Source organism: Cannabis sativa, chromosome 5 (assembly GCF_029168945.1).
Source record: "Cannabis sativa cultivar Pink pepper isolate KNU-18-1 chromosome 5, ASM2916894v1, whole genome shotgun sequence".
NCBI lineage: Eukaryota > Viridiplantae > Streptophyta > Magnoliopsida > Rosales > Cannabaceae > Cannabis > Cannabis sativa.
Genome location: NC_083605.1, coordinates 11,589,958 through 11,612,092, shown reverse-complemented (window position 1 = coordinate 11,612,092; position 22,135 = coordinate 11,589,958). Strand labels below are relative to the sequence as shown.

General features: G+C 31.5%; 1 protein-coding gene across 1 annotated transcript; it reads right to left on the bottom strand.

The window, feature by feature from the left end:
- Positions 1-593: 593 nt before the first annotated feature.
- On the bottom strand, positions 594-5,074 carry LOC115716766 (heavy metal-associated isoprenylated plant protein 31). The gene is made up of 3 exons (XM_030645664.2): positions 4,520-5,074; positions 4,326-4,404; positions 594-1,079 (listed from the first exon to the last, which is right to left on the bottom strand). The coding sequence occupies exons 1-3, from the start codon at positions 4,526-4,528 to the stop codon at positions 748-750; spliced, it is 420 nt and encodes a 139-aa protein (XP_030501524.2). The 5' UTR covers positions 4,529-5,074; the 3' UTR covers positions 594-747.
- Positions 5,075-22,135: the final 17,061 nt, after the last annotated feature.

The window sequence follows — 22,135 nt, the reverse complement described above, 5'->3', positions numbered from 1 at the left end:
ATTAAATGATTCAACAATGGCAAAGCTCTTAAAGATTCAGTACTAAATATCCAATATATATGTTTACTCATTGAAAATGTTAATGTTATAAAATTAAGAGATTATTTCACAAATACACAAAAATAATAAAGAAATTACAAAAATACGGTTGTACGGAATTTTAAATATTTTTATAATTTTCATGATTTTATTTGCAGAAAATACGGTTTTTTTTATGTTGTACCCTTGTTAATTTGTTGTTATCTGCATGTTATTTTTTATTGTTGTTTTGATGTTATTTTCCTGTTATTTTTATGTAATTTTTTTGTTGTTTTCGTGTTGTTTCTATAAAAAACTGTAAAAATGTAAAAAACAAATCTTTAAACATAAAAATGTAATTTTTTTTTTATAAAAAATAGTGTTTTATGCAATTATCCCTGAAATTAAATATTTAATCGAGAATATTGATAATAAGCGTTAAATTATTATTATAGTTGTTGTTGTTGTTGTTGTTAATGAGTACTCATTGTTAGAGAGTCTCACATTGCTAATGTGTGGAAAGATAATATATAAGAGGAATGGACTACTCCTCTCATTGACAATTGATTTTGAGATGAATCTCAAAATTCTAACACTCATTGAATAAGATATTTAAACATCTAAATCTAGTGGTAAAAATCATTAATTAAAAATTATTAAGAGATAATTGTAAAATCAACCGGGGTATAATTGAATACAATAGAAACTTAGATTAAAACACAAAAAGTATCACATAATTGTACAAGCATGAGGATTATCATCACTAAAGAGTGAAGCAATAGCCTCGTCGGAGGCTACAGCTACGGAATAAACAGATGGAGTATGGAAAAAAGTGTGGACACCATTGGTGGTGCCATTTTTGTAAGCATCATGATAGTAATGGTTGACAATGTGAGTTGGATATTTGTAAAACGATGAGAAATGAGAGTATCCTGGAAATGGCCATGGCTCTGCTGCTTTTCCAGTTCGTTTTATGGCCTTAAGTACTTTTTTCTCTTCCAAACCATAACCTCTCACTGTTATTTTTTGTGTCTCCATTTCCACTTCCACCTCTTCCGCACCTTAATTATAAAAATCAATGATTAGAGATCTTATTAAATGTAACTAATTAAAAAAAAAAAAAATGCTAAAAGACACAAGTGGTGCCAAGCACCCTCCTACATGTTAATATCATTATTGGTCTAATTTAGTATCGAATTTTAATATAATAGTTTTTAGGGAGTATCGCTAGCCAATCGTAAAGTAACATGTCTTAAGGGTATTAGGCACCACCGGTGCCAATGCACTTAAAAAAATACATGAAGTATAAGATTGCAACAAAAGAAGCTTATTGGTTTTGATTATTTTTCCCACGTGTGTTTAAATTGTTAGGTTAATGTAGAAGTTGGTGTTACTTGTGTTTTATACCTTTTATTTTTCTTACTTGATTTATCTTTTGAAAAGGCATACCAAACAAAGCTGTTTTGTTTGGCGTAAAGTCAACGGAAAAAGGATTAATGACAATTTCAATCCTGAAATGCCTAATTCTTAGTGGGATTGTGAGTGGTAATGAACCCAAAGCAAACGCCAACAAATTTAATGTTCCTAATTTCATATACTTATCATATATTGATCTGTGTCTAAACTATAAAGAAAGATTGGGGTTGCTTTCAAAAAAAAAAAAATAAATAAATAAATAAAACAGAAAGATTGGGGGCTTTCCAAAAAAATAAAAAGATTGGGAAAGAGAAATAAAATTAGAATCAAAGGTAACGTCTGTATTTTATTTTTTTTCTTTTGAAAAAAAAAATAACAATAAAGAAGAAGAGTTACAATGTTGCTTTAGGGAAACTAATTAGTTATTTTTACAAAAATATTAAATTTTTAGTCAAACTTTACAATTTTACTACTACATAGATTTTTTTACAAAAATACTGTTTTTTTATAAAATAACTTAAAACAACCGTAAAACAATAAAACATAACAATTAAAAACAACAGTAGAACAACTAAAAAACAACCGTAAAATAACGGTGAAAACTTAATACAGTACACAGTATGAAACTTACACAAAAATACAGTATTTTTGAAAAAAATTCCGTCCCATAATAAAAAAAAAATTAAAATTTCAGTATGTGGTATAAAAATCCCTATTGCACAATAAACCGGTCTTCAATCCATTTTTACCAACTCAAGCCCTGGTAAATTGGGTTAGATTTTATGTACACTAAAACTAAGTAGGGAGCGGAACATGTCACAGTTTTAGAAATGGGCGTAGCCGAGCCTAGTAAAGGTTCATGCTAAAAAAAAATTGAAACTCAATATACACAAATTTATATAAATATTAATGATGAGGATTCAGGAAACTTTGAAATATAACAAACATCAAATAATTTAGCTTCTTCTTTTCAAATAAATAAATAAAAATAATTTAACTTCTACTTTAGAAACAAAACAAATTAAGAGCATCTGCAAATTTGAGGATGGAGTGAATTTTCTCTCTAATGCAGTACTAGCCAAGCCCATTACGAGTTTACTGTAAGCTGCTACTGAGCACTGTGTAGTTATATGATAAGAATTGTTATTTTTTTAAAAAAAAATATTACAATTTAAATTTAAATGACCACACTTATCTATCTTATTATCTATCTTATATTAAATGTAATATAATATTTTTTTTAATATTACATTTCAAATTTAAATTCATTCCACATATTTAAAAAATCTTTTTTTATTTTTATTTTTTACCCAATCTACATATATAAAAAAATATTTTTCAACATATTAAGAAGCTCTAAGTTGAATCAAGAGGAAAGGTTGGCATCATGCCATAGTGGAGTCCGATTGCCTTACACTTGTCAATGATATTAAGAATGCTAAGTCTTTAGTTTCTCCTTATGGTTAAGTGCTAAAAGATTGTGTTAGTTTCTCCTTACACTTGCGCATGCTTTTGCGAGAGCTTCTTTTTTGGAGGCTGATCGTGTTCTTAGTGGGGTTTCTTTACCTGCTTGTTATTCTTCCTTAGTTTTGGAAGATTCGTTTTGAATAAAGCTTTGATTTTCAAAAAAAAAAATATATATTTTTCTATTATTGTTTCTTTTTAAATAAAAAATAGAAAAATTATTTATGTTTCTTGAAATTATTATTGTAACGTCGTTACCTTTAATAGTTATCAAAAGAAAATATCTTTATATTATTATTTAAGAAAATAAAAAAAGATGTATGATATTTCTAAAAATAATGAAAAATACTATAACATTAAAAAGGATTACGGTTAAACTAAAAATATAATTAATAAAAAAATTTAATCTTATTATGTTTTAATTTTATAAATATCACTTAAAATATTTTTTAATAAAAAAATAACGTTGTTTATTGAATAATATCAAAAATAAAATAAAATTATACAACTAAAAATATATATAAAGAAAATAGAAATTAAAAATTTAACAAAGCATACGTGCATGTGCATTGCATAAAATATTAACCTAGTTTAAGATTTAAAAATTAGTTTATGTTGTATGAGATAAATCATATAATAACAAAAACATATTATTTTTGGTATAATTTTTTGTGTTGTGATTATAATTTAATCAAAAATATGACAATATATTTGGTATTAGTACAACACCTTATTTGATGTTATGGTTTGAGGTGGCCTAAGTAATAAGTAAACATTTATGGTTGATATAAGGTATTTGCGTCCATTTGGTACTTTTTTCTTCCTTCTATCTCATATTGCAACTATTAATTTTTTTTTAATTTATTCTTTAAGATATTTCTCAAATCTCATGCTTTTTTCTATTTTTATATTATATATACATAAGTTTGTTTATATTTTTCTACATTATTTAAATAATATAATTATCATACACAGATAATAAAGTATTTTACACTTTATAAGATTTTTATATTATACTACATATTATTTTTTTTATATTTTCTATATTATTTAATAATATATTTATAATATATAAATAATAAAATATTACATACAAAATTACATTTATTAATTTTTACACTAATAAGTAAACAAAAAAGATATCTTAAAACAATAAGAAAGTATAACTAAACAGTGAAACTTAAATTCTGATATATTTAGTTATGCACTATAATCATCTTTGTACCTATTTTAATTACTTATTTTGAGTGTTCTAAATTAGCTAAACAGCATTGCATGTTAGAAATAAGTTGACATTTTTCATGTTAGAAATAGAGGAGACAGAAGATACTTAACATTTAAAAATCTTAGGACAACACACACAAAAGGAAAAAGTGAAGAAAAGTAATGGTAAATATTGTCATTAAACATTACAACAAAAAGCTTACCTTTGACCTTTAAAAGAGCTTTCTTAAGCTTTGAAGCACAGCCTTCACAGTCCAAGTTTGGAACTCTTACTTCCACCATCTGAAAACATTCACATTCTCAAAAATCTCACTTCTATGTAACAGTGGTTACTGAGAGAAAAACAAAACAAATGCTGTACAAGTAAAATAATATACTAAGAACAACACACACTTACTGCAGACATTGTTAATTTTTTTCCCAGAGAAGAAGGTTTTATTAGCTGTTTATTAGCACTATAACATTATGTCAAGGGATTATTGAAGACCTTGTATAGATAGATATATAGAGAGAGTGAGAGTCATGATGAGCTAAAACAGAGGAGCCTTTGGATTTTGAAAAGAGAGACTAAAGAAAGCATGAGAAGTAGATCTCACGCGTGGAATAAAAAGGTGTGACTTTGTTAACCCAAACACCAAAGCTGTTGTTGATTTGATAACTACTTTAATTTCAATTTTTCTACTGCTCAAACGACACGCTCTTCCCTTGAATGATTATCAAAATAGTGTTCAGTGCTCACCCATACGACATAATTAATTAAACCCCATTTTATAATACGACATGTAGGGTCGATTACTCATAATTTTGTGACATTTTTAGTAGAACTAATCTTGGTTCTTCAAGCTTTGTCGACCACTTATGTCAACTGTCTTTTGATAGATGTAAAGTAAATCAGTTTTAAGGCACTTTAGCCCATTTTTCGAGCTGTTTTTGTTTCCCCTGTAATGTCTGCAAAATGTGCAGAAAAGAAGCTCTTCACGCTTTTTTAGCACTATGGAAAAGCTTTTGAAAAGGCTGAACCCTACTTTACTGAATATGCTCTGCTAAAATAAAAGAACAGTTGTTAGACCACAGATATGTTGTTGGCTGTGTCATTAGGACAAGCTATAGTCAATTAGTCAGAACTGTGGGGTTACTATGAAATGTAAAAGCTTCTTTTTCTTTTCCTATGATTTGTCAATATAATTATCGAGATGCCGTTTGCACAATTTAAGTAAACATCATCTTATTAAGCAAAAAAATAAAAAATAAACACCATCTTAATGATGTCATATGTTTGGCATAGGAAAATTTGATAAAATATATACATGCATTAAGTTTATTTTTTTTTCCTAAACTAAAGCTAATTAATATGGCCAATTAGGCCAATTTTTGTGTATTCCCTAAATTACTCTTTTCATTTTTCAACACACTCCCACCTATCTCTTCCTCCACTCTTTCTAGCTCTCTTCTCAGACTGAAGGACTAACACTGACCTAACCCCTAAATTAAACATCTTAGACTTTCTTACCAACTCACGACCATCACGACATCTCTTGCTCCAAGCCAAGTACGCTTAACTGTGGAGTTCTTTCGAGATGGGCTACCGAAAAACAAGATGCACCTTGTTGATATAGGTAGTACCAATCAATCCATTTAAGCTCTCTTCAACTGTGCAATCCCATACCTACACAGTCTCAGAATCATCCCACTTGACCTTCCCCAGGCGGTGTGGGATTGTACAGTTTACCCGGTATTTTCCTTTACGAATCACGGGACTACTGACTGTCACAATCACCCCCCTTACGGGGTCCGACGTCCTCGTCGACCACACTTCCGGCTCGGTCAAGGCTCTGATACCATTTGTAACGTCCTCTCTTCAAGCCTCCATTGGGCCCTTACACCCACGGAATGAATGGCTTATACACGAGTACGTCACTCTGGCTGCTTCATCGACTGGCCCTACAGACCAACACGAGTGTTTCCAGCATGCTTTGTCCTCACTTGCACGCTTCCTAAGAAAACTTCTCAGGAGGTCACCCATCCTAAAATTGCTCCAAGCCAAGCACGCTTAACTGTGGAGTTCTTTCGAGATGGGCTACCGAAAAACAAGATGCACCTTGTTGATATAGGTAGTACCAATCAATCCATTTAAGCTCTCTTCAACTGTGTAGTCCCATACCTACACAGTCTCAGAATCATTCCACTTGACCTTCCCCAGACAGTGTGGGATTGTACAGCTTACCCGGTATTTTCCTTTACGAATCACGGGACTACTGACTGTCACACCCTGTGACCTAATCCAGAGATACACTCGACGATTATGCCTCGCCTAACACCAAGTCAGATCTTGTCCCTTGCGTCAGACCATAGTTGTGCGCGTACGTGCCTTTATAGTGCTTATTGTCCAACAACCTGTTTGGGATATTTCTTTTAAAGGAGAAACCTTTGAACGAAATTTGTCCATGTCCTCACGTGATAACATGCGTCAATTAAGCACCACACGATGGAAGAGCTACCTACCAAATCAACAGTCAAATGGTCTTGTAGTATTGTACATCCCTATTTGCGTGCTGAGTAAGGAACCCTAGTGGGGTAATAGGGTATGCCCTCGCCCACCTACGAGCCTATAAATACCTCCATTTTTTGTTGGAATTATTTTACTGGGATCTAGATTTACTAACAAGTATGTTTCATTAATATTTTAAATATGAATATCTCTAATCAATGAAATTAAATACATAAGAGTTTAAAAAACCTTACATTGGTTGCAGCGGAATAATATGACTCCTTCCGCTCAGATTTCTAACTCTTGTTCCTTTTTGTCGCAGAGTATTAACAAGATCTGAGCCTGGATCTCTTTCTCTCCTTCTGGTTTGGTTACCACTGTCTTACTCACTATGATTGAGTACTTGACTTGCTATGTATGGTCATGACACTCTATCACTATAGGCTTGAATTGGAGATGAACAATGAAGGAGGTGAAATCACTACGGAAGGAACTCTCTCATCTACTAGTTGTCTGACATAAAAAACAAGATTTTTGGTAGGTTGAAAATCCAAGTTGCAATGTTCCTTTTATAGTGTTTCAACTAGGACTTACGGCTGAATTATATGGATTAAAAAAGAATAAAATATTGGGCAAAAATCAACACTAGGGTCGGCCATCAAGAGAACCATTATCTAGTTACAAGTTTACTACTTTATTTCAACCACTTATTCTTCTTTCAATAATACTATATTTTTTAATTCAATCTTAGAAATGTCAAATCTATTTATTTAATAATTATAATTAATTATCAAATAAAATTACCATTTATATTATTTATTAATTAGACCATACAAAGTCTCTTAATTAACAAATTGACCCCAAAATCTCTTTTCTTCACAATTAAGCTCTTACTTAGTGAAAATTCATAAATAAGACATAGTCTAATTTTAGAATTATAATTGATTAATTAAAATCAATTAACTGAGTCTGGAAGCAATATTATCTCAAATAGTGAGGAGACCAGGTGCCTATATAATCGAGCTTTCAATAAGTAGATCTAAAATTTACCAAGTAAATTCTCTAACTTATTAATTCTGTCTTGCGCCACTATAGATTTGGAATTGAATAGCACTCTCAATTATATAGAACGCTCTATACCACGATATAGATACGTTATGATTATCCATTGTTACAATCCTAATAGTCAAAGATCTTCTATAGATGATCTACACTGAATAGGGACAAATTTACCGTTCTACCATTTAATATATTTTATCCTTAAAACACTTAGCAACTTATAAATTATATTTTAGTAAACTAATATAATTATTAAAATGAGGCCTCATTCATTTATCTCTATTCAACCAAGCTCGAAGGAAATTATCGTTTCACTTTTAAATACTTATAAAAGCTATAAATTCTATATTTATGATCAGTGCTCCCACTACATTGAACTACCATGTTCCCAAGATGTAAATATCTGCCAGAACCATTTGTTATAGCTTCCACAAACACCTCAAAGAACATAAATAATACAACAAGTTGAACCTAACCACATCAGGATTAAGATCCATAGGCCTAAGATCAAGCATTGATATTGACTTAGAAAGATATAACGGTAAGCTTATGATATCTTGTCTAAGATTAATATCGGTCCCTTCCAATGTATACTCCATACATCCGATACTGGTAAGCTTTGCCAATGACCTGGAAAGGACATAACACTTATCCAAGGTGTAAGTATACCTTATCCCCGATTATCATGTTAGTCTAAATCTAGTAAAAATATATGATCATGATTATATTCCACTGTGCTGACGACACTATAATCATGGATATATATATATTTTAAACTTAATAAAATTTATACATTAAATATAATCATGAAATAAATCATGTGAACCATGCATCATAAAAATAATTTCTTATCTTTTATTAATTAGTAAATCTAATTATATTGAAATGAGTTTTATTTAAGGCACAAAACCCAACATTTTTATGTACAAAGGGTGAACAATTTTTACTTAAAAAAACTCGGTTGAAATTCCTAAAGAGATGTCTTCTTAGAGAGAAACAAAAGAAATAAGAGATTACCATTGTAAACACTTGTAATACTCATATATTCCCCAAAGAAGGCCAATAATAATGACTCGTGGACTAAGGATCATTAATGTCTGAATCAAGTCTATTATTTAATATTTTGCATTTCCTTAAGCTCTTATTAATCTGTTTCCAAAAATCTTGGTAAATATTTTAGTGCTTTCATTGAGAGTTGAGGAAAGTTAGTTAGTTGTTTTCTCAATTCAACTATGGTGAACACGCGAAAGAATACCAGTAAGAAAACTCCACTTGACACAGTCATGTAAGAGGTCGACTCCCACGCTTATGACCTCCAGGCGGGTGGCGTTAGAGAAGAAGGAACGGTTCACACGGAGAATCGAGGGGAGGATACTGAGAACGTATTTGACGACCTTGATGATGGCTAAAACCTCAAAGGAGGAGATGAAAAAGGTGAAGATGAAAACTATGTCAGAGATGGGTATTACATGGATGGATATCACTATGACCATGACCCAAACTTATTGCGAGTGATCAAAGACTTAGAGACAACTCAAGAAGAGTTGGCTGAATAGAAAAGGCTCACTACAAAAAATGAAGAAGATGATGGAGCGTCTGTATAGCAAGTTTGGGAATCTGGCAGAATCTGTTAGTGAACGCTCAGTGGAAGTAGTGGCCGAGGAACTTGCCCGAAAGCAAATAGAGGCTAAGACCTTAAATTCTTGTAAGGATAAGGGTAAGGGCAAAGTGGGTGAATCCTCACAGAAGGCCACATCTAGGCCTCTTCGAAAGGATACCATCACGACTGGTCAGCCCTCAAGGGCGTAGAAGGCCACTGGCACTTTTGAGCCCGGACGCCCTTTTGACCCTAGAGGTAAAGCTACGCCACAAGGGCAAGGTGCAAAAGTACCCACGCATAAAGGGTGAAGGTACCACCCCAACGACTCAGTTAATCAAGATGGTAGAACAGCTGTGGGGCATTCTAAGGACATTTGGTGGACTATTGATGGCGATTAGACACCAAATATGAAAAATACAAAAGTGAGAAAGCAAGGCCACATGGATGTCACCTTAGGAATCATCTAAGCGACAAAATGAGAGGGCGCGACCTCCCTAAAAGTGATATGAAAAGGTTGGAAGAACAAATTGCTTCTTTGACCAAGTTGGTCAAGAAACCAAGTGGAGCATTATCGAATTCAGAAGGTGAGGATCCGGAACCCTACGTAAGAAGGATTTCGAAAACTCCCCTTCCAGAAAACTTCAAGATGCCTCACATAGAAATTTATGAAGGGAAAACTAATCCGCGAGCGCATCTTGAAAATACAACAAGATGATGCAAGTCGCTCGCGTCAGTGCTGACACCAATTGTTTGTGTTTCTCCCTGACCTTGATTAAGTCCGTGGAGGATGGGTGAAAGCGATTAACTTCCAAATCGATTGACAGCGTGAAAGATCTGCAATTAGCCTTTCGCAAGAAATTCATTGCCACACGGGACAAGGATCTGGAAGTTGGTTCCCTCCCCAACGTTAAACAACAACACACTGAAAGCCTGAAGACTTTTATTCAAACAATGATGGAAGCGGCCGCCAAAACAAAAATCAGCGATGATATAAAGTTAATGGCATTACAATAAGTCTAGTGCACTGATAAATCACAGGACTTAAGACAACACTATAATTGTAAAGACCGCTTAGCTTTAATTTGGAAATTAGCAGATAATTAGGGATTTATTATGAAAGTTAATTATTAATATTGAATTAATTATTTACGATGATTTATTTGAATTCAGAATGCATTTTTATGTCACATATAGAAATTTCATAATTTTGCATATTTTGGTGCCCGACAACATTAGAGCAGCTAGGGTTTCCTTGCTCTTCTAATTTTCAGAGAATTCATCAAGGTTTTAAGTGATCTTTAATCAAGGTAAGGTTCTTAGGTCCTTCCTTCTTATTTTCTTGATTTGTAAGAAAAGAAATTTTGAATGAAATGGAGTTTAGTTGTTGTTGTTGCTGTGATTGTTTGTTGTTGTTTTCAGAAGTTAGAATATGATTTATTATGTTGAGTTAGGCATGATTTGGTAGTTGATTGAAGGTTTTTGCAAGCTTTGAGTTTTAGAACTCAAGCTTGAAGCTTTAACGGTGAAAATTGATTCTAAGCTTTGATTGTTGTTTTGTTGCTTGGATTATGTTTATTGGGGCATAATATGCAGGTCTGGAAAGTTTGGTTGAGTTTGGAAACTTTTTGGTTGGGGGTTTGATTGTTGTTGGTTTTCTGGGTAAAACCAGCTAACCGATTTTACACTGCTTGTAAAACCGGTTACCCGGATTTTGCAGCAAGGGGTGAAAACCAGTTTTTCAGCTTATCGTTTTGTGTCAGTTTTAGGTTTCTAATTAGTTGATTTCCCTGCTAGTTTGGGATATTAGTATATTAAGTTGCAGTAGATAGAGTTTTGGTTTAAACCTTTGTCCCGATTGTGATTTAGCGAGTCACTTATGCGTGTTACGATTGATGTGATTTAGGAGCATGTAATTTCCCGAGCAGATTGTTCCACTCAGGTTGACCGACACACCTGAATTTGGAATTAAGGTAAGATTAGTATAACAGTATGCATAGGTATTTACATGTTTAGCGTGCATGTTAGTAAGCCTGTTAGATTACATTAGATATGTATGTTGGCTTTCGTGCTTTTTGACAGTATCAAATCGGTACAACTAGAGTATGACTAGCGTACCGAGTATAGGCTGATACAATATCACATCGGTACAGCTAGAGTATGACTAGCGTACCGAGTATAGGCTGATATTATGGTCGATAGCACCGTACTTTTTGACAGTATCACATCGAAATGGTCAGAGTATGACTGACATACCGAGTATAGGCTGATACGGTATCACATCGGTACGCTAGAGTATGACTAGCGTACCGAGTATAGGTTGTTACTATGTCAAAAGTACCGTCGTACAAACGTTCGAGACTCAGTACCGTGTGGGACACGGGGATTAGGGTTGCGGTCAAGGATATGGGCGTCTGATCATAACCCGGGATTTATGTATGTTATATGATTTATGCTTTTCTTACTGAGTCTGTCGACTCACAGTGCTATGTTTATGTATAGGTAAGGGCAAGGATATGTTGGGTTTTGTGCCCTAAATGAAACCCTTCAATATAATCGGATTTACTTATTAATAAAGATCAGAAATAACATTTTATGTTGCATGGTTCACATGATTTATTTCATGATTATATATATATAATGTATGAATTCTATTTAAGTCAAGAACATATAAATTTGTTAAAGATTATAGTGTTGTCAGCACAGTGGAATATAATCTTAATTTTATGTTCGAAAGTTTATTCCCTGATTTGTCAGAACACTAGATTTAGACTGACATGGTATAATCAGCGATAGGTATTCTTACACCTTGGATAAGTGTTATGTCCTTTTTCAGGACATTGGCAAAGTTTACCAGTATCGGATGTATGGAGTATACATCGGAAGGGACCGATATTGAACTTTAATTAGATATATTAAAATTTACCGTAATATCTATTCAATTCAATATCACCCGTTGATCCTAGATCAAATGATCTTAATCCTGATATGATTAGGTTCGATCTCAAGAGTACTATAAATGTTCTTTGATTTGTTAGTTAAGCCTACTTTTAGGTCAGTGTGATACGTACATTTTGGGAACATGATAGTATAATTGAGTGGGAGCGCTAACATAAATATGGAGTCTATAACTTCTATAGGAATTTAGAAGTGAAACGATGATATCCTTCGAGCTTGGCTAAACAGAGATAAATGGTGGAGATCTCATTTCACTTCGTTGAAATATCATTTATACGGAGCTGAGTGTTTTAAGGATACAATACATTGAAGGTGTAACGGTAACTTAGTGCCTATTCAATGTTGATCATCTATTAGAGGGTCATTGATAAAATTAGGATTATAACAATGGATAACTAATGACGTATCTATATCGTGGAACATATAGAGCGTTCTATATAACTGAGAGTACAATTCCAAGTTCTAAGTGTGGATTCAATAAGGAATTAATAAGTTATGGAATTTACTTGGTAAATTTGGTTCGACTTATTGGAAGCTCGGAAATATAGGCCCATGGTCCCCATACTAGTTGAGACCATACTGCTTGTAAGACTCAGTTAATTAATTTTAATTAATCAATTATAATTCTAAAGTTAGACTATGTCTACTTTATGAATTTTCACTAAGCAAGGGCGAAATTGTAAAGAAAAGAGATTCTAGGTTTATTTATTAATTAAGATACTTTATATGTCTATATTAATAAATATATTAAATGACAATATTATTAAATAATTATTTTTTAGTTATTAAATAATTAGAATTGACATTTAATTGGTTAAATTGAGAAATTGGCAATTTTGAGAAAATGGGAATGAAAAATAATGAAATAGGAAAGTTACAAAGTGAGGCCCAATTTCCTTATATGGCCGCCCACTATGCAAAGGGTTTACCATTTTATTTTTCCATTATTTTAATGCCGTACAATTCTAACCTAAACCTAGAAGGCATTCTATAAATAGAAAGTATTGGCTTCAGGAAACTCATGACTTACACATTGTTTCCTTCAGAGAAAGCCATAGCCACTTTCCTCTCTCTTTCCTCTCTTCAATTTTGAAATCCTTGAGTGAATGAGTAGTGCCCACACACATCAAGTGGTATCTCAATCATAGTGTGTAAGACTGTAGGAGAATCCAAACAACAAGAAGGAGAATCAGCATCAAAGGAAGGAGAGAAAGAGATCCAGATTCAGATCTTGAATGTTCTCTGCTACAGAAAGGAATCAAGGGCTAGAGATCTGAATGGAAGTAGTCATATTATTCCGCTGCACCCAATGTAAGGTTTCCTAAACTTTATATGGGTTTATTTCATTATTTTAGAATTCATATTAGGATGTTAATGAAACATACTTGGTAGTAAATCTAGATCCTGGTAAAATATTTTCAACAACTGGCACCAGAGCCATGGTAATGATTTACTTTCATGAAATATAAATTAAAACGATGTTTTGTGTTGATTTGGATGGTTTCATGTTGGTTTATGTGCTTATGTGATGAATGTATGTGTTGTACGAATTTATTCCATGAAAAATATTTTTTTTCTATTTTTGAAAATATTTATTTGGATTCCATGTGAAAAATTAAGCAATTTTTGTTTTTATGGAACTTGATTCCGATAAAAATTGGTGAAGTTATGAATTTTGGAAAATCGGGATTCAAGGCTGTCGAGTGGGTGCTCGTGAGCACTAGGCACTCGGTCTGGAAGCCCCCATTCGCGCGTGTGACACGCCCGAGGTCACCCTGCAGCACGTCCGTGGGTCTCGCCCAGGAACCCTGCAGCCTGCCGAGATTTCTCGGCAGATAGGGCTGCAACCTCCTCATCCGCGCGCATCCTGGGCTCTTTTGCAGCCTCCTGGGCAGCCAGCACTCCCAAACCGATTTTTGTGGGTTTTTCCCCAAAAATCCGAATTTTCATGGGATTGTTTCCCAAAATTTAATTTTTCCAATTTTAAATATTTTCAATTTGAAATATTTCCAATTTTAAATATTTCCTTTTCTGAAATATTTCCAATTTTAAATATTTTCAATTATGGTAAGATTTAAAAATTTGTTAACTTCTTTAATATTTATATATTATTTAATTATAAGATTAGATATTTTGATATTTAACATATTTTAAATTAAAAGATAACTTTGTCTTTTTTATTTAAAATATTATATTAAAATTATAAATTAAATAATAAATAAAGTGAAATTAACATAGATATTTTTATAGATACACTTACCATAATATTTTTCAAATTCAAAATCTGTTATTTTGTTAAATATTTAATTATTTATAAATTATAAGTTTAAAAATGATATTTTTCTATATATATCATTTTTTTCTTATTGAAAATTTATAAATCATATCTTAAATATTTAAATAACTTAGATATTTTTGTAGAAATTTGAATATTGCTTAATTTGAGATATTTTGACATATAATTATGGTAATTATTATTTATTTATTATTTTATTCCTAAAATAATAATTATCTAACCAAATCTATTTTAAAAATTAGTTTATTTTAATTAAATTATAATATTTGAAAGTGATATTGAAGATTCTTTTTTTTCAAATCATTGATCTTATTTGATATTTAATTTAATTTGATTCAAATAAACCTAGATATTTTAAAATTAGTTTCCTTTATTTTGAGATTTTAAGGTTTGTTTTAACAACCCTAAATTTTCAAAAATTTATTTGGTTAGTTTAAGTATAATAATTTAATTATATTAATATCTTATTTCACATCTGTTACATGGACAATGTTGGTTTAATTTTATACTGTTTATTCAAAAAAAATTTAACAAACCCATTATTTATTTGATCTAAATTGCTATGATTAACTTGTTGACAGATCCAATGATCTGATTTTAATCATAGTCCAATTGTCAATAGATCTTATAAATAATTTGTAACAGGTAAATTTTGTACTTCTTTCATCTGTGTAAACCTAGTAACATGATAGGGCCCATCCAAATCATTTGACCTGTGTGAGCCTATATGTTTGCTATTGGGCTTAGATGCATATAGGAAGCCCATTTAAGTTTTACTAAGTAAATGGACTAGGTTGCTAAAATAAAATTTGACATAAGTAATTTTATTTAGGCCCAATTAGATTTGGACTTATTCAATGAATAACAATTGTTTATTTAAAGGTTAAATTCCTCTCTTTTGGGCCTTGTGTGAGAGTTGGGGGCCAATAGAAGTGGGTACGACATACTGAACCCAGCTCCCCCTCACATGAACTACCCCAATTGTGAAGGCCCATTTGCCTTATTTAAATAATTGTATTAGGTTAATTATATTAGTATAACCTAATTAAAATTGAATTAGCAACATAATTAACTTTTAAAATATATGAAAATTATTTTTCATTTTAATATTTTAAAGTTAATTTTAGAAAAACACTTAGTTAATGATATATATTCTAGATAGTTATTTCTATACTAGTTATTATTTATAATATTAAAATAGAAAAATATCATTGATTGTGAAATTAATTGTTTAATAATTAATTTTGGTACAATCTAAGTTTATTATATTTTCCTAATATTAAACAAGAATTAATAATTAAGTTTCCTCTATATTTAATTATTTATTTCTTGAATTTAATACATTTAATTAAATTGAAAATTCAATATCTAAGTTGATTTTCATCATGATACTTAAATATTGTTATTTTCATGTTATTTAATTAAAGTTGAAAATTATCTTAAGTTGGAATCTTATTTCAAAATAACTTAAATCTGAATAATTTTCAAAATATATTTTATTTTATTTTATTAATCTTTTTCCCACAATTTCGAAATTTTATTCGAAAAATAGATTAAAGTTGAATTTTTTTTTTTTTGGACCAACTTAAATCAATGATTTTTTTCATTTAATGATTAATTAAAATAAATGAACTAAAATATATTATAATTAGAAATTGAATTAATTAGTCAATGAAAGTCTAGATAGATATTATCTGTTTTGCTTGAAGTATTTTTCTAGTGATATTTAATTAAATAGAAAATTAATATTAAAGTTGATTCTTAATCATGATACTTAAATATTTAAAATTTTTCTTAAATATTTAATTAAATAGGAAAATTATATTTTTGTTGTAAATTAATTTCAATTAATTTTGGCCCAACATAAAATTAGAATAATTTTTCCAGGATTTATTTTTATTTTATTTTAAAGTATTTTTCGAAAGTAGTATTCTTATATACTTCAATTTTCGAAATGCAATATATATTTATAGAAAGTTAAATTTGAGTTGTAAATTAATTTAAATTAATTTTGAAACAACTTAAATTGAATAATTTTCTAAATATTTATTGGAAATTATTACTAAGATGGAAATAATTCATGTTATTGTCATATCCATCTAAGTATAATTTATAAATAGTAAATTAAAATTTATATTTAGAATTTTTCATTCTAAATTGGAAATTTTAATTAAATAAATATATATTTAAAAATAAATTGATTAAAATAAATATTAGAAGAAAATACAATTTTATTTAAATAATGAGCTTTATTATTAGGATATTCGATCTCCATTGTTGGTTTTACATAGCTATTGTTTTAGTGAGTAATCCTCCCTAATGGAGGAACGTTCATTAGCAAGTTAGCACCGTTTAATCTCAAAAGATAAGTATTTTTGTAAGTTTTTTATATAGTATTGATCACCCTAATGGTGGCGACTGTATAAGACTTGCAAGAGTATGAAACAATGGTGGAAGCTCATAAGATAGAATAGCCTTGACTCTCGCCTAAACGGGACAACGCTGGATTCCAATCTTGATCGAATAAAAGGTTGCTAGAATGTTTATCATTTTAGATGAGCTGACAACTCTATTCAATGGATGGTATCACTAACTCTCGCCTAAACGGGACACTGATATCAGTTTGTTGAAAACCTTGGAAATTATTTAGGATTGTATGTTTTAGTATTTTCACTTATCATTCTTACTTGCTATATGGTTAATAATTTCTGAATTGTCTATGAATTTATATTGAACCATGTTATTTTCTGTTATTAAATTGTAGTTTAATTTCGAATCTTCATTGTTGGTCTAACTTGGTTTGTTGTTCGAATGAGATAAATCCCTAATGGATTTTCACCATTAGACAAACATAATAGTGTTAGATCTCGAAAGATAAATATTGTAAATGCAACATCTAGTTGTTCATCAATTGATGACACCTTAGACTAGTATTTACAATATGAAACAAGAAGATTGTATAAATAATATTACTTTGACTCTCGAAGCATTGTTGGATTCTTATTTAAAACGAAATTATCCTAATTCCTCTTAGCTTATTCATTTCGAATTAGCTCTATAACATATCATTGGATGAATGGTCTATAAATCATTTCATGTCATTTTATATTTTCTCTTAAGATATTAAATGATGCATATGATTAAATTCCCAAAATTCTATCCCAAAATGATATAAATCCTCAATCTTAGAAATCTCCTACTTGAATGGGCAAATCAGTCTTAGAGTTAAATTAGTAGTGGTGGTCAAAGAAAGAATTACTCATTATACAGTTACACTTTCACAAGTGTTTAATAATCATTTTCTATCAATGGATTCAAAGTGTATGAGTTTAGTATTCTGTGACCAGAATCCACTTGCACTATTCTAAGAACACTTTGATGTAGCTAAACCTAAGTCATCAAAGGACTACCACCACATTTTTTTAAATCTATGGCATTTGTATCTTGTTCATAGTGGTTTTGACAAGATCATTCTCTTCAAAGAGTTAATATGCCTATATCCACTGAAAGTAGTTCATCTCATTCGCAGATGGATGTACATTCAGGGGTGGATATGAGTTTTCATTGTATTCTTAAAACGATCAATCTAGATTTTACCTTAAGCAAAAGAAATTTGAAATGTTTGAAAAATTTCATGAATTTCTAGCAATGGTGAAAAACCATTAAGGTAAGTGGTTAAAGATCTTGCGAACTGATAGGGGTGGAGAAATAGTTAGTAGATATGCAGTTCAAAGATCATTAATTTGATTTTTTGAATTATATCCAAACTTACCTCCTCAGAAACTTCGTTTTGCATATTATTGATTAGTTACTAGTCGTTGCTTAAGTCTTTCAATGGTAATACAATTTCAGAATGATGCAATGGTTGTATACTTAATGTAAATCATTACTAGATTCATGGATGACCTAATCGAAATCTTAAGAAAAGCTAGAACTGTTAACCATGGTTTGCATGTTTGTTAGCTATTCTAAGTGATTAGGGGTGGACCATCCCATAGTCATTAGATAAGAAAGTGTTTGTTTAAACAAATACTACTTTTCTAAGAAAATGACTAAATCTGAAAAACAAAGTAGCAAATAAAGGAGATATTTTTTCTTGATTCCATAAGTGTTCTATCATCTTATTCGATACAAGATGATCCCACTACCTCTGTTGTCTTAACACAACCGAAGAGGTTAATACCATTTAGTTTTCTTAGACATAATTCACGGTACCTTGTCGTAGTGGGAGGGTTTCAAGGAACTCACTCTTCTTATGACTTGGAAGACACTAGTGATTAAAATCCATTGTGAGTTTAAACAAGTAATGGATTGTCAAAATAAGAAACTATGAAGAAAGCCAAGAGAACTATGGTTTAATCCATTCACATGGAGTAACCTAAAGTTTTCTATTACAAGGACGAGAAAGGAAATTTTTGTTTATAAGTCTATTCAATGGACTTAACAAGACTTCTTGTTCCTAGTATTATAGGTTTGAGTTTATCTAAACCTACGACTCATGGTATACCTGGTTAATTACTTACTCTAGTGCAAGCAGCTTACTTCGGTAAGATGATGAAGCATTTTTAATGGCAATCTATCGAAGCTTCACAACTTCTAGGTATAGATTTTATTTATCTAAGGAAAAGTCTCAACTATTCCGGAAAAGATAAAGCCATGAAAGAATTTCTTAAATCAACAGTGAGAGGTCTCGGATATGCTTTAGTATACCTTAGACCAGACACCTGCTATTGAGTGGGAGTAATGAGTAGGTATCAGATTAATCCAGGAGAGGAACATTGGAAGACAATCAAGTAAATCTTAAGATTAAGAAGAGAAACTATATGTTAGTCGATAAGGGTGTGTTTAAAACTCTTAGACTACACCACATCAGATTTCGAGACTTTCCTTTGTGCTAGAAAGTCTGCTGATAAGATGGTGATTACTCTGGGGGTGGAGTAGTGGTTTTGGAGAAGTGTAAAAACCTATATGAAGTCTCTTAGTCTACCAGAGAGAGACTGAATGTTAAAGAAGCAGGAAAGATACTTATTCAGTCTAAGGAAAGTTCTATACATTTGTGGCACCGTTCCAACTTGTCTTAACTACTAGTGTTATTTTCCTGATTAACTAAAAAGTAGTTGCCAAAAGTATAGAATCCAGTATCCTAAGAGAGTAGACATATAGAGAGGAATTTCACAATATCAAGGATTTTGTGATTAAGGAAGAGTAATGGTGGAGAAGAGGTTGTGTTTAATTCAACCTGTCAGATCCTATTACGAGGAGTTTACTACTACTAAAATTGATTTGTATATCAAGGTGTTGAGATTATTTGAAATGCACCTTTTGTTTTATATTAGTGCAAGTGGGAGTTTGTTGGGTTTTGTGCCATAAATAAAACCCATTTAATTATAATCTGATTTACTTATTAATAAAGATCAAAAATAACATTTTATGTTGCATGGTTCACATGATTTATTTCATGATTATATATATAATGTATGAATTCTATTTAAGTCCAGAACATATGAATTTGTTAAAGATTATAGTGTTGTCAGCAAAGTGGAATATAATCTTAATTATATGTTCGAAAGTTTATTCCCTGATTTGTCAGAACACTGGATTTAGACTGACATGGTATAATCAGCGATAGGTATTCTTACACCTTGGATAAGTGTTATCTTCTTTCCAGAACATTGGCAAAGTTTACCACTATCGGATGTATGGAGTATACATCGGAAGGGACTGATATTGAACTTTGATTAGATATATTAAAATTTACCGTAATATCTATTCAATTCAATATCACCTGTTGATCCTAGATCAACTGATCTTAATCCTAATATGATTAGATTCGATCTCAAGAGTACTATACATGTTCTTTAATTTGTTAATTAAGCCTACTTTTGGGTCAGGGTGATACGTACATTTTGGGAACATGATAGTATAATTGAGTGGGAGCGCTAACATAAATATGGAGTCTATAACTTCTATAGGAATTTAGAAGTGAAACGATGATATCCTTCGAGCTTGGCTAAACAAAGATAAATGGTGGAGATATAGGCCCATGGTCCCCATACTAGTTGCGACCATACTGCTTGTAAGACTCAGTTAATTGATTTTGATTAATCAATTATAATTCTAAAGTTAGACTATGTCTTCTTTATGAATTTTCACTAAGCAAGGGCGAAATTGTAAAGAAAAGAGATTCTAGGTTTATTTATTAATTAAGATACTTTATATGTCTAAATTAATAAATATATTAAATGACAATATTATTTTATAATTATTTTTTAGTTATTAAATAATTAGAATTGGCATTTAATTGGTTAAATTGAGAAATTGGCAATTTTGAGAAAATGGGAATGAAAAATAACGAAATGGGAAAGTTGCAAAGTGAGGCCCAATTTCCTTATATGGCCGCCCACTATGCAAAGGGTTTACTATTTTATTTTTCCATTATTTTAATGCCATACAATTTTAACCTAAACCTAGAAGACATTCTATAAATAGAAAGTATTGGCTTCAAGAAACTCATGACTTACACATTGTTTCCTTCAGAGAAAGCCATAGCCACTTTCCTCTCTCTTTTCCTCTCTTCAATTTCGAAATCCTTGAGTGAATGAGTAGTGCCCACACACATCAAGTGATATCTCAATCATAGTGGGTAAGACTGTAGGAGAATCCAAACAACAAGAAGGAGAATCGACATCAAAGGAAGGAGAGAAAGAGATCCAGATTCAGATCTTGATTATGCTCTACTACAAAAGGAATCAAGGGCTAGAGATTTGAATGGAAGGAGTCATATTATTCCGTTGCACCCAATGTAAGGTTTCCTAAACTTTATATGTGATTATTTTATTGTTTAAGAATTCATATTAGGATGTTAATGAAACATACTTGGTAGTAAATCTGGATCCTGGTAACCCGCTACAGGCTGCCCAAGCTGCCCATGATTGGGAAAACTAGTTTGCAGCGATGCAAGCCAGGATCAATGAACAAGATGATGAGATTCGACGGTTGAGATAGCAGGGAGCTCTTGCAGTGTCTGCTCCAAAAATATCAGTAGCTCCTACCCCTGCTGTGCAGGCCAAACCTATAGTTGCAGTGAACCGAATGGAACCTCTGTATGAAAAGTTTCGTAAGCAAGCACCTCCAGTTTTTTTGGGATTTCCGGGTGTTATGAAAGCCGAGCAATGGCTAACAGTGATTGCTAGAATCTTGAACCTTATGGGTGTCGCTGGTCATGATAGGGTGGTCGGTGCAACCTTCCAATTTCGAGAAGACACACTGGTCTAGTAGGACATGATGTCCATGATTCATGATGTTAAGACAATGACCGGGGAAAAGTTCTAGAAACTTTTCAATGCAAAGTATTACAATGAAGCAGTTAGGAGCGCTAAGAGAAAATAATTCACTCATTTGACTCAGAAAGAAAATATGAGTGTTACTGAGTACACAACACAATTTGATCGTTTGGCGAGGTTGGCCTCGGGAATTGTGTCAACCGATTTTAGTAAGCAAGAGAAGTACCTGGATGGGTTAAATGCGAAGATCAGACACGACCTAATGACCGCTATTGACGACAGTACCACGTATACTGAAATGGTAGATAAGGCACTGCGAGCTGAGGGCGCAG